The following is a 14,663-nucleotide window of genomic DNA, read 5'->3' on the forward strand; positions in this document are numbered from 1 at the left end:
CATTCTGGGCTACTCCAGAGTCAACAGCCCCAGTTATGGCCCCTTCCAAGCCATGGCTGGTATCCAGCCTCTTCCCCACAACAGCCTTCTGCTCTTCCTAAAAACTGGAACTCAACGCCCCCAGACAAGTAGGAGCCAAAGGGCATAGAGCAGTGCTCACAGTCTCCTCCTTTTCCTGGTGAATTCTGCCTCTATTGATATGTCCTCAAAGAACAATGGCTGGCAATGCCATCCTGCATTTGCCTCAATGGGCCATAAATCACTAGGAATGATCCGAAGAGGAAAGCAGGGATTGGGTTAGTTGTCTCTTTCCCATCTGGCTGCAGGACCAGGATTGCTCTCAAGAGATGCCACAACCCTCCTCCTCAGTTCCGTGGAGGACCTAGCCTTTCCAGCTGGAGGGTGCGGCTCACAATCGCAGCAGGCGCCAGGCCCTGGGATTCCAGCCCCACCTCTCAGGGGAGTCTGGGAGTTGCCGGGGGAAGCTGCTCTTCCCCACTCTCTGAGGAGTTCCAGCTTAGTGGAAAAACAACTTCGCCTCCTGATTGCCTAACCCACAGAGGGACAAAAGGGGCAGCCCAGATCTGCGCTAGGCCCCACCCTGCACCCCTCGGGTATGGCTGTGCGTACCTGGAGCATCGCCTCAGGCTCAGCACCCTCCTCCGACACGTGCACTCGCGCCCGGCCACTGCGCTCGTTGTCCCGGATGCCCTTGGACACCTGTGTGGCCTTCAGCCTCTCAAATCGGTTGCTGTTGGAGCCGCACCACTGGTAGATGTCCTGTAAGACAGGGACCCTGCATCAGGCAACGCCCCAGCCTCCCATCAGCCCCACCCAATGGCGCGGCAAGGAGGGGACTACGCACAGTGGGCGTGATCCGTGTGTGCCAGCATGTGCGAGTACACAGCTTGGAATGTGTTTCACACACAGAATGTGCATAAAAATGCCCGCCGGCTGGTGGGAGCCGAAATTGTCACAACCACGTCGGAAAACCCTTCGGCTGCAGCTCCTAGAGCTCGGCATACAGCTATGCTGTGACAGTACCCCTCGCACAGGCGCACTCCATGTGCCCCCCGAGACCCACGGGAGAACACTGGGGGAGCACGTCTGGAGTTGCCTCGAAGGAGAAACCAAGTGCCCAGAACAACAAAAGCATAGATAAATAGGGGCACACCAGCCCAGTTCAAGGTGACGCAGCAAAGAGAATGGACCATCTGTGAGCAGATGCCGTAGGATAGAGCTCAGAAACAGAATGTTGGTCAGAAGTCGTCAGAAGAATGATTCCGGGGGCACCTGGGTGGCTCAGTGGGTTAAAACCTCTGCCTTCGGCTCAGGTCATGATCTCAGGGTCTTGGGATCGAGCCCCACATCGGGCTCTCTGCTCAGCAGGAGGCCTGCTTCCCCCTCTCTCTCTGCCTGCCTCTCTGCCTACTTGTGATCTCTCTCTCTCTCTGTCAAAATAAATAAATAAAATCTAAAAAAAAAAAAAAAAAAAAAAGAATGATTCCGTGCACATCCAGTTCAGAAGCAGGTGGAACCCTGCTATGCGGCTCAGAGTTCGGGAGGATGGATGCCCGTGGGCTTGAAGGGACTGGATGGGGACAGGGGAGGACTTCCGTGAGCTCATGACCTTCTGTGTCTTGATCCGGGTGTTGGCTACACCTGAGTGGGAATCCCACTCAGGATTCACACGCTCTTTTGTGGACCTATTATACTTTACTAAAAAGCTTGTGCTCAATATATTTGCCTCTGTTTGCATGGACATCACAGCACGAACCCAAACGAGGGGGCGGTGGAATGTCTGGCCACGCCCATTTGCTGGGAGGAGTGCATGTGGATGGCAGGAATGGGTACAAAGCATCACACGTCCGTAAGCTGGGCTGGGGTAAGTGCACCCCACACACATCACCATGCATGAGTGTGCATGTCCTTGAACAGCACTCCCAAGTCTGTGTGTGCAGACACTCATCATGGTACGTGTGTCTGCATCTGGTGGGCAAGAGCCGATAGATCTGGCACACGCCTGTGTCTGTGAGCGACTATGTGTAAAAAGGTCCATGAGATGTGCATAGGAACACAAGATGTTGGGGAATCTAGCCGCCGGTCGGAGTCTGAGTACACTGCACACAAGGTCTGTGCACCTGAGTGTGACAGGCTTGAGTGTGCCCACAGGGGAGTCTACACAGGCTGGGTGCCTCTGTCCTCTGGTCTCTGCAAGTGTGTCAGACTCATGCACAGAACACGTGTCCACACAGGGGCTGTTGTTCCCAGGGCTTGCTGGCCCCCGTCTTTGCGTGTCCCCCTCCCCAGAGTGGGGCCCGGCCATGCCAGAAGCATCTCAGGGGCCCCTGGGAAAGGGAAAGGGAAAGGAGGGGGGACTCACGTTGCCCAGGTCCAAGATGAAGCAGTCACCATTGTTGAAGCTCTCCCAGGACACGGGCACCTCGGTGGCTCGGACCACACGCCGCCCTTTGACCTGGAAGAGTCTCTGCACCACTACTTCATTGGGCACCACGTGCTTGAATCCTGACGCCACGCCTCCTTTCTGTTGAGTCAAGCAGACAGCCGTCAGTCCAGGGCAGCCGGGTCCAGGGAAGCAGATATGGGGGAGAGGGGCAAACTGAAGGAAATTCTGGCTTGCGGACCGGCGGCCTTCCGGCAGATTCCCTGGATGGATTCTACCTGCTGCCAGCCCTCTGAATCTCATGCTTTAGAAACAAAGACCCTTGGGTCCACTTGCCTGAATTGAAAAGCTACAGACAGTCCTTTCTCAACACCAGCATTTCCCAAGAAATGTTCTAAGAACTTTGGCCCTCCAAGTTATTCTGCAAGGAAAGGGCTGCAGGATGCCTGAAGCAAGGGGAGTGCTTCTTACTGGCTCCCAGACTATTCACAACGCACGTCAGCCTAAACAGTCTCTGAGAAGTCCTACGGTAAAGCAATGGCTTGTCTTTTGTTTAATACAACATTTTCCGACCTACGGAATCAAGAACTGGTTTCTCTACCACATCCTGCCTGCAGCTCCCGTGTTCTGCAAAACCATTTTGAGAAATGCTAATCCCAAGCTTTCCCATCCTTCCAGGCTCTCCAGGAAGATGCCTCCAACCCACGCCCCCCTACTCCCTACAACCTACACCACTGGACTGTAGCAAGTCGTGCCCACCTGGGCCTTCAGGGGCAGCTCTGGGTCAAGTACAGAGCACCGATCTCAGGGTCAAGTCCCACCCTGCCACTAGCGTGCTGGGTGACTCTGGGTAAGTCTCTTCCCCTCTCTGAGCCTCTCCTTTCTGTAATGGGGACAGAAATGCCTGCTCTGCCACTCTCTGCAGGGGCCATAAGTCCTAGGGAAGGGGCCTTCAGCAGGCCTGCCCTACTCTGGTCAAAACTGCCCTGGGCTCAGGAGAAACCAAGTAAAAGGGCCTGGCTTTCTCACCAGTGGTCCCCAGCCCCAGTATGACAAGTCAGAGATGACAAGGTCCTTACAGAGCTTCCCATTTTCCTCGTGGCAAACTGAAGCCCAAAGATGAGAAGGGACTCGCTCAAGGGCAGTCAGCAAGTGCATGGCAAAGCTCAGGCGGAAATGTCACCTCCCATACCCAGGCTGGCTCCACGTACCATGGGGGTGGAGGCGGAAGGGCTCTCGCCAAGGCCAGAAATGTGGCCTCCCCATCCAGGCCCCTTTCTGCCACTTCACTTTGCAGCACAAAGGAGTGAGTTTAAATTGGGCTCTTATTATGCCTATACACGGTAAGCAATATAGAAGTGCCGGTGCAGTGACGATGCCCACGATGCTGGGCATTCTGCACACACCATCTGTGAGGAAGGTGTCCTTATCCCCATCTTACAGATGAGGAAAGCGGAGTCCAGAAATGAAGGGACTTACCCAAGAGCTCACAGCTAGTGCATGATGGAGCTAGGATTCGAACCCAGGTGTGACTGAATCTATATGGCCCACATTCTTCCCCCAACATCAGGTTTTCTTAGAGCAAAGTTAACTAGGGTCACCCAGGACAGAAGGCAGAAACAAGCCACCGCTCAGAGCAAAGTGGGTCCAGTAGAAGCGTGGTTTCCCGCATTATGAGTGAAGCGCCCCCTGGTGCCCTTTCTTGGTAGCAGCACAAGATCTTTCAAGAGCATTTCCTTAGGCTGAGCCGGGCTGCCCAAGGTGTTCACAGATGCTTTCCCTCCACCCTGTTTCATGGGCCCTCTTGCTGGGGGGTAGGTGAGGAAGGGCAGCTGAGGAAGAAGATGCAAAGCCCTGCACTCACCTGGTAATGACCACAGAGGCTGCCACTTAATAAGCCCGTCCCCGGGAAGGGGGCACCTACTTGCACCTGCTTTACATACATGCGATTGGGTCCTCACAACAAGCCCCTAAGGGAGGGACCCTCATTACCTCACTTCACAGACTAGAAAACTGAGATCCAAAGAGGTTATTCAGGTTAGCCCAGGGTCCCAGCTAGTTGGTGGCAGTACTTTCAAGTTCGCCCCTCCAGGGACCCAGCCTTGCCCATCTACCAGCCCAGGTACTCCTTAGTGTCCGTAGACAGCCCTGACCCAAGGACTTTGTTGGGCCGGAGGTAAACAGGCAGCAGATCTGAAAAGCTTCCCAAAAGATGCTGGAAGGACACACCAACCATTTCCATGGATTCCTCAGAGGTGAGGAAATGGGGCCATGGCAGAAGAGAAAAGCCCTTAACTCTTTTATATACGCTTCTGAACTATTCCACTTGTTCAAGCATGCTTTTGTTATTTAAAAATAGAAACTTTTTTTAAAAAAACCAGAAAAGCATTTTATGTCATAAATCTCGGTTTCAACAAATTCTCTGTATGTGAATTTATAAAGTGAAAGGATGCCTGATATTTCATGACTGTGGACATGAATCTCCTGATTAATTAACTTCCCAATCTAGGAAATTAGACTTGGAAACACGAACAGAAAGATAAAAGCAAGCTCTTGGAAGACATTAGTAGATCTACAAGTACAGGGGGTGGAGATTTTCACTGTAATCTTTAGAACTGGTTGTTGTTCTATATGGTCTAATTATTAGATAGGCGGAGACTGGCATCACATTACTTGAACAAAATTCAACAGATGGTCTTAAAAGTCACTTTCCAAATTAAAGTGATGAAATAGGGGACCTGGGTGGCTCAGTGGGTTAAGCCGCTGCCTTCGGCTCAGGTCATGATCTCGGAGTCCTGGGATCGAGTCCCGCATCAGGCTCTCTGCTCAGCATGCAGCCTGCTTCCTCCTCTCTCTCTGCCTACTTGTGATCTCTCTCTGTCAAATAAATAAATAAAATCTTTAAAAAAATAAAAAAAAGTGATGAAATATATATATCAATATGCATATATTGATATATAAAATATATATAGAGAGAGAGTTCCCTATCTATACATGAATATACATAGTTATATGCTCATAGAGAAACATTACCCATTTGGTGTTGGTCTGGATCCAGGATATATATTATATATATACACAGATATATATAATTTTTGTGTATATATATACACATCTGTAAAGTTGAATTTGGTGTCTATCTTTAAAAGTAGAATCATGGAGAGCTTTTACTTTCTAAAACCTGTATTTCTATAATGTTTGACACTTTACACAAAGCTTGTACTACTCTTGTAGTCAGAGAAAGAAAAAAAAAGCTACAAAGTTTTACATTTCTTAAAATATTTAACTGTTTATAAAACAAAGAAAAATGTTTTGATTGGGGCTGGTCCCCTCCACCCCCTAAACTCTGGGCTCCTTATCTAAGAGATGGAAGGGAGGCTCGAAAGGGCTCGGTGGGGCCCGGGGCTTCTCTGACTCAGCTCAGCCCAGATTCTGTTTGAACAAAGGGTTTCATATAACGCAGCCACAAGGGGTCCCTCGGGTTCTGTCTGAGAGGGGGAGGAAGGGGAAGAGGAGGAAAGATGGACAGACTCTAGAAAGTGCGGTACTTTTAAGGATTGGGGGGTTGCAGAACAAGAGGGGCCAGGCCCTATGACAGCCCTTTCTAGTGGCTCCTGTCCCCTCCCTGCCACTTCTCACACCCCGAGGGCAGAATCGGTTCTGAGGAGCAGGCTTTCACAGGAACAAGTCTTGCGTGACAAGCTCCACTCCTTGGGGATCTATAATTGATGAGGGCGCCAGGCCAAGAACTTTAGGCCTGCCAAGTGCGGGGGCAGCTGGAGGACTTGCAGAAGGTGGAAAACAGGACCAGCTTTGGACCTCCCATTTCCACCAGGAGGAGCCTGGGCCTTTCAGGACTGAAGCCCCAGATCCGGTTCCAGATGCTCCCTGGAGGCTGCCCCAGAGTATGGCCCAAGAACATCCTGGAGAAAGCACCAGAGGGCAGAGGCGGCTTGCTACCCATGCAGATTCCTAGGCCCCATCTGCACAAAGATCAGAGACCAGGGAGGCTCAAAACATCTGCTCAGAGCCCCTCTGTGCTAGGCCCTTCACACTGAATCCCAGCTCCGGCTTTCACAAGCTCTGTAAACTGCTAACCTGGTTCAGAGACGAGCGGCTCTGTCCACACAGCAGCAACAATAAACACGCACAGTTGTGACAGGCACGATAAGCCTGTGAGAGCACTCCGCCACAGGCATCCGGCTGGCCCGAAGCCTCAGAGCAGTGAGAAGCGGTAGCCTTGGGTCCTGATCCTCAATCTCCCTGACTCCTTGTCAAGTGCTCTTGCCACTTCCTGCCCTAAGGACTGCAAAAAGGCCTGGTCCTTCTCCAGCTCTGGGGCCTGGGTCCCAACCTTCTCACCTCCTCTTCTTAATATACCAAGGCCTCATAAAGGAAGAAGGCGGAGCTGGACAGCTCAGCAGGAGGCTGCGGGTACGGATCAACTGGCAGACAAGGGGCGCTAGGGAGGCCCCAGGGCATCCAGCCCAGCTTCACCCAGCCCAGGCCCCAAGTCCCTGTTCCCAGAACACACCCTGCTGTTTGCTATCTCCGTCTCCCAGTGCTTTCCCGTTATCCAATCCCCTGTGTCTCACATGAGCAGGCCCTGTTCACACCCTGTTGGCACAGAGGACCCTAAGGCCCAGAGAGGGACGATGACTTCCCTAAGGTCACACAGCACATCAACAGCACAGGTGGGGCTTCACCTCTGTAGGAGAACCCGGCTCATGAGAGGCAGAGTGGTGTACTGGAAAGAATGCTGGGAGTCAGGAGATCTTGGTTCTCTAGTTCTGGCTCTGGAACTGACTTGCTGTGTGACCCTGCACCAGTTGCTTAACCTCTCTGTGCCTCAGTTTCCCTCCCTACCTTCCAATAAGATTTTTGGACTCTGACATTAAGGCCCATGTGGCTTTCAAAGCTTAGGATCCCCTCCCTATCCTGACCAAAGAGAACCACTGCTTTGGAAACCTGTGGCTTTCCCTGAGCCCTTTTATTTCCCAACTACCCTTTATCAAATCCTCTCTCCAGGCCTGAAGGGCAGGTACAACAGGCTCTCGTGTAACCAGAGAGGAAAGGGAGGCTCTCAGAGATGCCAAGTGGCTGCCCTGTCACAGCATATCAGGGCAGAGCCTCTCAGGGCTCCTAGCTCGGCTTTGCTTAGCACCACCTGGCTGAGGGTTGCTGGCGAAAAGCTCTGTGTTGACTCAGACTCATCAGGGTTCAAGTTCAAGGGGGATTCTAATGAGGAAGGTGGTCAAGGGTGCCCTTTCAAAAGCCTAACGTGCGGCCTTCTGTAGGCAGGGCCTAAGCACTAGTGGGTGCTGGAACAGGACCTGCTGGGAAAGCAATAGGCTGGGTCCCCACCCCTCGCTTCTGGGGTTAGGAAGACAATCCTGTGAAGTGATGAATTTTCTTCTCCCCATTTTAAGGTAAGAATCAGAAGCTCAAAGAGGCAGTGTGATTTGTCCACGGTCACAAAGTGAGGAAAGTCCAGCATTCAAACCCAGGACGAGCCAGCTCCAAAAGCCAAGCTCCGACCCATCTGCCACCCCACCCCACGAGGCTGAGAGATGGGTGGACCTAAGCGAGCTCTGCCATTGGTGCCTCTGTCCCTAATACCCGGGACCTACCTTGTACTTGAGGCCAGACTTGAAGTAGCCCAGGAAGGTGGCCGACTCGAAGCCCTGGACCTCACGGTGCTGCACGGCCCGGCCATTCAGGTAGTCATCCAACTGCACGGTGAAGATGGCGGCAGCCCCGCTCTCGTCCTGGCTGCACTCATTGCCTGGGGGGCCCCAGAGCAGTGTGAGCCTGGCTTCCCCAAAAGCGGTCCCAAACTCCCAAGGAAGAAGAGTCCAGAGCCCCCTTCTCTGGCCTGGCTAGAGAAGCTGGGCAAGCCCCTGCCTTCTGTGGGCCTCAGCTGACCCATCTGTATGATGGGGCAGTCAGGGCTGGACTGCATGGTCTGTAAGAGTCCTCTCAGCTCTGACACGTCCCCCATAGTCACCAAGCACTCGCTCCCCCACACTTACTCTCAGACCTCTAGGCGTGAAGTCGGGCCCAGGACCAGTGGTTCAATTCACAGATTAGGAAAGTGAGGCACAGGGGGGCGGGGGGAGGAGACAGGATTTATGTCCCAGCAGAGGCTCCTGACTCTGAAGGGCAAACTGACTGGGACTGAGCCAGGGAAGTTGGCCCCAGCTCTGAGCACCACGGGAACGTCTCGAACCCTCAGACACTCTCGTGAGGTCATGTGTTGTCACCACGTCCCCTCTACAGAGCTTCTGAGTGACCTGCCGGAGGGCAGAGCTGGCGTCTGACCTGGAACAGGCTGGCTCTGGAGTCTCGGGACACCACTAGCCAAGGGGCTGGCACACTTCTGATGCCCGGCGGTCGCTCAGTTCCCGCGGACGCTTCCTGGGGACCCTGCACTTTATAGGGGAGGGGGCGGCCTCACCGAGCCAGTAGTGGAGGTCATACTGCAGATTCCCATTCCTCAACTGCACCGTCTTCAGGATGACGTAGGCGTCGCCTGTGAAGAAGTCTCCATAGAGGTTGGGGGGCACGGGCACCAGGTCAAACTTCTCCACGCGCCAGATCTGCAGGCCGGGCTCCTTCCCCGCCTTGAGGAACTCGGGGTGTTCTACCACCATGCTGCTGGGCTGGAAGAGATGGGCGGAGCCTGAGTGGGGGCCGGGGCCTGAGTGGGGGCCGGGGCCCCAGGGCACGAGGGAGGGTGGTTTCCAGCCCCAAGAGCGTCTCACTTGAGCCTCTGACTCTCCCCGCCCCTGAGGCAAGTCTATCCCTGTCTCTGAGAGTGAGCAAACAGGGCAGAGTTTAGGCTCCAGACCCTGTCCCTGACCAGAGTCTGTCTCGCCTCCTCAGCTCACTGGTGATGGAGGGACAGAAGGCTCTACCTTCCTTCTCCCTCCCTTTCTTAGTGCCAATTGGATGGGGCAGCTGAGGCATGGAGAGGTGAAGTGATTCTGCCCCGGACCCCCAGCTAGGAAGTGGTAGCGCAGGAACTGCCCACAAGATCCAAGAGCATAAACTCTGGAGCCATAGGGAGACCCCCTCAGATGGCAAAGGTAAATCTGGGGGTTCCCAGGGGTTCAGCATGTTCCCTTCCAGCATCCTCAGCGGCTCTTAGAATTAGAAGGGTCCTCAGAGAGCTCATTATCCAACCCCATGCTGCAGATCTGGAAATTGAGGCCCATACAGGGGAGGGGACTGGCCCAAGGTCACACAGCCTGTTTGCTTTTTGCTCTTTGGAAGATTTCCCACGTCCCACCCATGTCCCCGTCACAGTCCCAAGAAGGGCCTAGACCGAGCCCAAGTGGCCTCCTGCGCTGTCTGCCTCCTCCCTCCTGCCCCCCCACCAACATCCCACCCCCAATTCCATTTCTTGGAAAAGGTGGAGAGGAGGCAGCCAGGGTCTGTAGGAGCCTGTTGGAGAGGAGGTGGTCAAGGAGGGGGGAAAGGCCGTCCGACATGCACAGGGGCTAGAGATGGAGCGGAGCAGGATGGTTAGCCTGGAGCCAGAGCGCAGAAGTCAGCAGGCACAGGTCACCTCGGGCCGGAAGAGGGATCTAAGGGAAACCAGATGGGGAGAACTTGGGCAGAGGGTGGAGAAACACAAAAGGAAAACAGGAGAGAGAAGGAGAAACCAGACAGGGCAGACATATCAGGGAAGGGAGAATACATAGAGTAATGACGATAAAGCAGACAGGGGTGAGGTCATACAAAAAAGCAGGGGGGAGACACTGGAGAGGGAAAAAAGGTATCAGACGAGAAAGAAGAACATGAAATGAAAGAAAAAAATCAGAGGAGGGGTCCCAGGACAAGACACATCCTTGTGACTAAACCTCTCTGTTGCCTGGGAGCAGGAGAGCTCTGGTTGGCTTGAGAAATCAGGGTAAGTGACCACCCTGCACACTTCCACTGCGGAGGCTCCTTGGCCGTGGGCCTAACAAATCTGTAATCATAAACCATGCAGTGGTCCCTGACTCTGCTATTTCCGACTTCCTGCTCCCTACTTCAGCCCACTCATGACGGACCCCAGGCCTGAGCCAATGCTGAGATGGGAGTCTAAGCCCTGAGGCTTTATAAATACCAAAGAACTATTTTGTTTCCACTACTGGTTACTGCATATAGTTTTGTCCGTTTCTATGGGAAGGCAACTCAGTACATTCTCTGCAAGTTATTCACAGACTGTCAGGGCCAGGAGAGATCCTAGAGACAAGCCTCTCGTGGTTCACACTGTTGGGGAAGGGAAGCGACTCATCCATGGTCACTCTGCCGTCTGGTAACAGAGCAGGGACCCCAGCTTCCAATTCCACGCTGGGTGCCGGCCTCCCTCATGTGGCACACTCAGGATCAGCAGTCACTGTCAAAGGCTCCACCCTCAGGCTGTTCAAGATCCTAAAGTGTCTTCTGAAACATCAGAGATTAAATGTTGTTCAAGACCAAAAAAAAAATCAGAAAGAAGAGAGAAATCAGGCAGAGGGAAAAAGAGAAATCAAGAGGCGGCGATGAGTAGGAAATCAAAAGGCAAAGGCTAGGAAACAAGAAACCCGGCCAAGGTGAGGTTAGCCTCTAGGGAGGGAAACAGCCAGGCGCCCTAAGGTTCCCACCCCCAATTCACAGGAGCCCCGGAAGCAGCAAGAGATACTTACAAAGCAACAAAACAGTTTTTCCATTCTAGACCTGAATTACTCCCCTTTTCCTAGCGCTGTATCTGCAAGAACTTACAATAGAGAGTTACTCCGGGAGCCCCCGGGCCCCCCGGGCACTCACCCGCGCCTGGGACACCCGCCCCTGGGTCGCCCGTGCCTGGACCGTCCCACGCGACGCCGTGGCCGCGAGAGCTGGCGACAGCGCGCCCAGCGCCAGCGCGCAGAGCAGCACGGGCACAGAGTGGTGCCGGGCCATGGCAGCGCCGGAGGCAGAAGACCCCAGTCCGCAGCCTCGGTCTCTCGGTCACCGACCCTATATAGCCGCCGGCCCTTCCCACTCGACCCGGGGACCGCCCCTCAGAGAGGGCGCGGGCCTGGAGGGGCGGGGATCTGGCCTGGAGGTTGGAGACGTTGAGGATCCAACCCGGACCGACCCGACTGGGCGTGGCTGTCCCTTCATCCCTGCTCCGGGGGCGGCAAGACCAAGCAAAGGGCCTGACAACAGCAGGCGCCAACGCAATGCACACTAAAGGGGTGCGTGCAGGTAGGAAAGGCAGAAAGCCCAGCTCAGCCTCCTGTGTGCCCCACACAAGCCCGTTCCCCTCTCTGCACCTAATATCTCCAGCAAAAATATAAAAAACTGGTTTCGAAGGCTTTCCACATATCATATTAAGGCTGATAGCACCTCACCTCCTTTACAGGTAGGCACTATGGACAGCCCCGTTTTACAAAGGGAAAAACTAAGGGTAGAATGGTCAAGTCAAGCAACTTGCACACAACTAGGAAATGATGCAGCCAAGATCTGAACCCAGGTAGTCCCGGGTGGAACCCGGGCAGCAAGCAGCTGCCCCCAGCCAGGGGCAGGAGTGCAGGGGGCTTGCAATCACTGCTCCAGTGAGCAAGACTCCAGAGGGAGAGGCAGACCTCTGGGCTCCTGAGACTGCAGGTGCTAATTTACTCCAGACTGCTTCTTTCCTTCTTTTTAAACAGTTTGTTTTTATTTTTTTAAGACTTTATTCATTTATTTGGGGGAGTGGCAGAGGGACAAACAGACTCCCTGAGCCCGGAGCCCAACACAGGCAGGACCTCAAGATCAAGCCGAAGTCAGACGCTTAACCGACAGCCACCCAGGTGCCCCAACAGTTTTTATTTTATTTATTTATTTTGTAAGATTTTATTTATTTATTTGACAGACACAGATCACAAGTAGGCAGAGAGGCAGGCAGAGAGAGAGGAGGAAGCAGGCTCCCTGCCCGATGCGGGGCTTGACCCCAGGACCCTGGGATCATGACCTGAGCCGAAGTCAGAGGCTTTAACCCACTGAGCCACCCAGGCACCCCAACAGTTTTTATTTTAAAAAGGTTTTATTTTGGGGCACCTGGGTGGCTCAGTGGGTTAAGCCTCTTCCTTCGTCTCAGGTCATGATCTCAGGGTCCTGGGATTGAGCCCTACATTGGGCTCTGCTTCACAGGGAGCCTGCTTCCCCCTCTCTCTCTATGCCTGCCTCTCTGCCTACTTGTGATTTCTTTCTCTGTATCGGATAAATAAATAAAATCTTTAAAAAATAAATAAACAAAAAGTTTTATTTTTATCACAACTTAAATTCACCTATTTGTACAAAGTTGTTCCCTCTCTACTCTACTCAGTTCTCCCCAGGAGCAACCTATTCTATCTACGTCCTTTAGCTGATGCTTTTGGACTTACCCTCCTGTCTTAAATACCAAGTGCTTGCTGGTTCTTGCAGTTGTTGGTAGTGGTTCTGTGGGTTTCTGTGGTTCCCCACCCCCCCAGAGGCAGAGGTCTTTTTTCAGTTCCAGATCTTATCTATTAGCTGCCCTGGGGAAGACAGGGATTTAAGTCTCTTCCCCACTCCAAGGCTCCCTTCCCAACCCTCCACTGTCTCCAGTGTTGTGTTAGAACAAATACTGTTCCAGGTCGAGGACACCTGCCTCCCACCTCCACCAACCCCTCTCTCCTCCCTCTGACCCCTCCGCTGGATCCACTTCTCGTTCCAAGTTCTCTTTCCATCCTCTCTCCCAAAAGCCTAGTGCTAAGACAGGAAGCAAACTGAGGAGCTGGAGACTTGGGTTTGACCCCCACCTCCACTGTGCCTCAGTCTCCTCATCTACTAAATGGGTATAATAGTTGCTGAGGATCAAATCAGCCTGTAGGTATGAAAATGGCCTCGTCTGCAACTCGGTAAATGGGGGTTCCTGTCCCCATTCTCCCCAAGCTGTGGTCACCTCTCCTGGCTCATCCTGAAGACCAGCTTCTATCGAATCAGGCTGAAGTTTGCCCTGCACCACCCCCAACTTCCTCCCACGTGAGAGTGTCTGTGGGTCAGATAAAGAGCTAAGGGAACACACAGAAAGAAGGCAATTCAGACTGTAGGGATTACAAGGAAGCTTCATGATAGAAAGGACTTGTGACCTAGGCCTCAAAGGACAAGGAGGAGGGAGATTGAGAATAAAAGACATTCTAGGAGGGGGGAACCGCATGGGCAAAGGGCAAGCAAACACAGGCCACATCCAGTGGGTAAGGAGGGGTCCAGCCTAAAACACAGGGAGCAAGGAGAGATGAGGGGGTGGCAGGAGTCACAGCAGCCCGTGTGTCCCGCTGGAGTCTGAACATCATCTCGGTGTCCGTGGGGAGTCCCAGGGAGGTGCCCGAGGTCTCGGGGCTGCGTGCCTAGGCCTGGGCTGGCAGAGTCTGCATTCAGAGCTCTTCTCTCTTGCTAGGGATTTGGAAGATTATAAAAACCCCACAGTTCCTATAAGCTCTTGCCGTAAGCATAAACCGGTTTCACCTCTCTGGATAGCAATTTAGCTCCCCGAATTCAAGGAAGACACAATGCAACAAAGTTCCACTTCCTTCAGTATTACTTACAAAAAAACACCAAAATATACGCGGCGCAAGGACGTTCACTGAAGCATTGTTTGAAGGAAACTGGAAAGGACCCTAGTGTCCCGGTTCAATAAATTATGGAGCCTCCATACAATGGACCGCTTTGCAGCTGTGAAGGAAGAATGAGCTGGATCTGACTGTGCCTGCCACACAGTAGGGAGGCAGGAAGCAATGAGAAACCTCTAAGTGCAAAAGGCCAACTGTATGAGGACCAGCATCTGGCTCCTCTCCTCTTTTTGGTAAGGGTTCCATTTCTGCACGCATCCTTAAAAAGTCAAGGAGGGGAAACCCCAAACTGTCCAGGAAGATTGCTTGAAAGGCACAAAGGGGGAGAGTTTCACCTGCGAATACGGCCGTGGCAGCCTGAGGCTGGAGGGAACGCCCAGATCACGGTCATCGGCCCGCGAGGACACCCAAGGGTGACGAGAACATTCTAACACTGGAAAATGGTGACAAATTGCAGACTCAGAAAATCTACCAAAAACCAGAGTACCGAATGCTTACAATGGACGAATTGTCATGGTATATAACTTACCTCTCAACGTACTTGCCTGGAAATAAAATGAGCTGCAGGGCTTGAAATAATTTACAAGAATGCATGCATCCATGGTCGTTGGGTTTTTTTCTCTTTTTAAGAAGAAATAATACCATTCGAAATAGACTTCAAGTGATGCCTGCTC

The 14,663-nt window shown here is 53.0% G+C and overlaps 1 protein-coding gene across 4 annotated transcripts in view; it reads right to left on the reverse strand.

The window, feature by feature from the left end:
* GSN (gelsolin) overlaps positions 1-14,663 on the reverse strand; it is a 54,368-nt gene that overhangs the window by 15,489 nt on the left and 24,216 nt on the right. For 2 of the 4 annotated variants that reach the window (XM_032306955.1, XM_032306953.1), the window contains 4 exons: positions 8,862-9,066; positions 8,035-8,189; positions 2,384-2,545; positions 631-780 (listed from right to left, as the gene is read on the reverse strand). In XM_032306955.1, the coding sequence (XP_032162846.1) occupies positions 631-780; positions 2,384-2,545; positions 8,035-8,189; positions 8,862-9,057 (663 nt within the window). In that variant the 5' untranslated portion in view covers positions 9,058-9,066. Of the gene's footprint in view, positions 1-630; positions 781-2,383; positions 2,546-8,034; positions 8,190-8,861; positions 9,067-11,079; positions 11,119-11,200; positions 11,429-14,663 lie in introns of those variants that run through there. The other 2 variants (XM_032306952.1, XM_032306954.1) reach the window with 2 other exon arrangements.

The sequence above is a fragment of the Mustela erminea genome, chromosome 12, assembly GCF_009829155.1.
Source record: "Mustela erminea isolate mMusErm1 chromosome 12, mMusErm1.Pri, whole genome shotgun sequence".
Classification (NCBI taxonomy): Eukaryota; Metazoa; Chordata; class Mammalia; order Carnivora; family Mustelidae; genus Mustela; species Mustela erminea.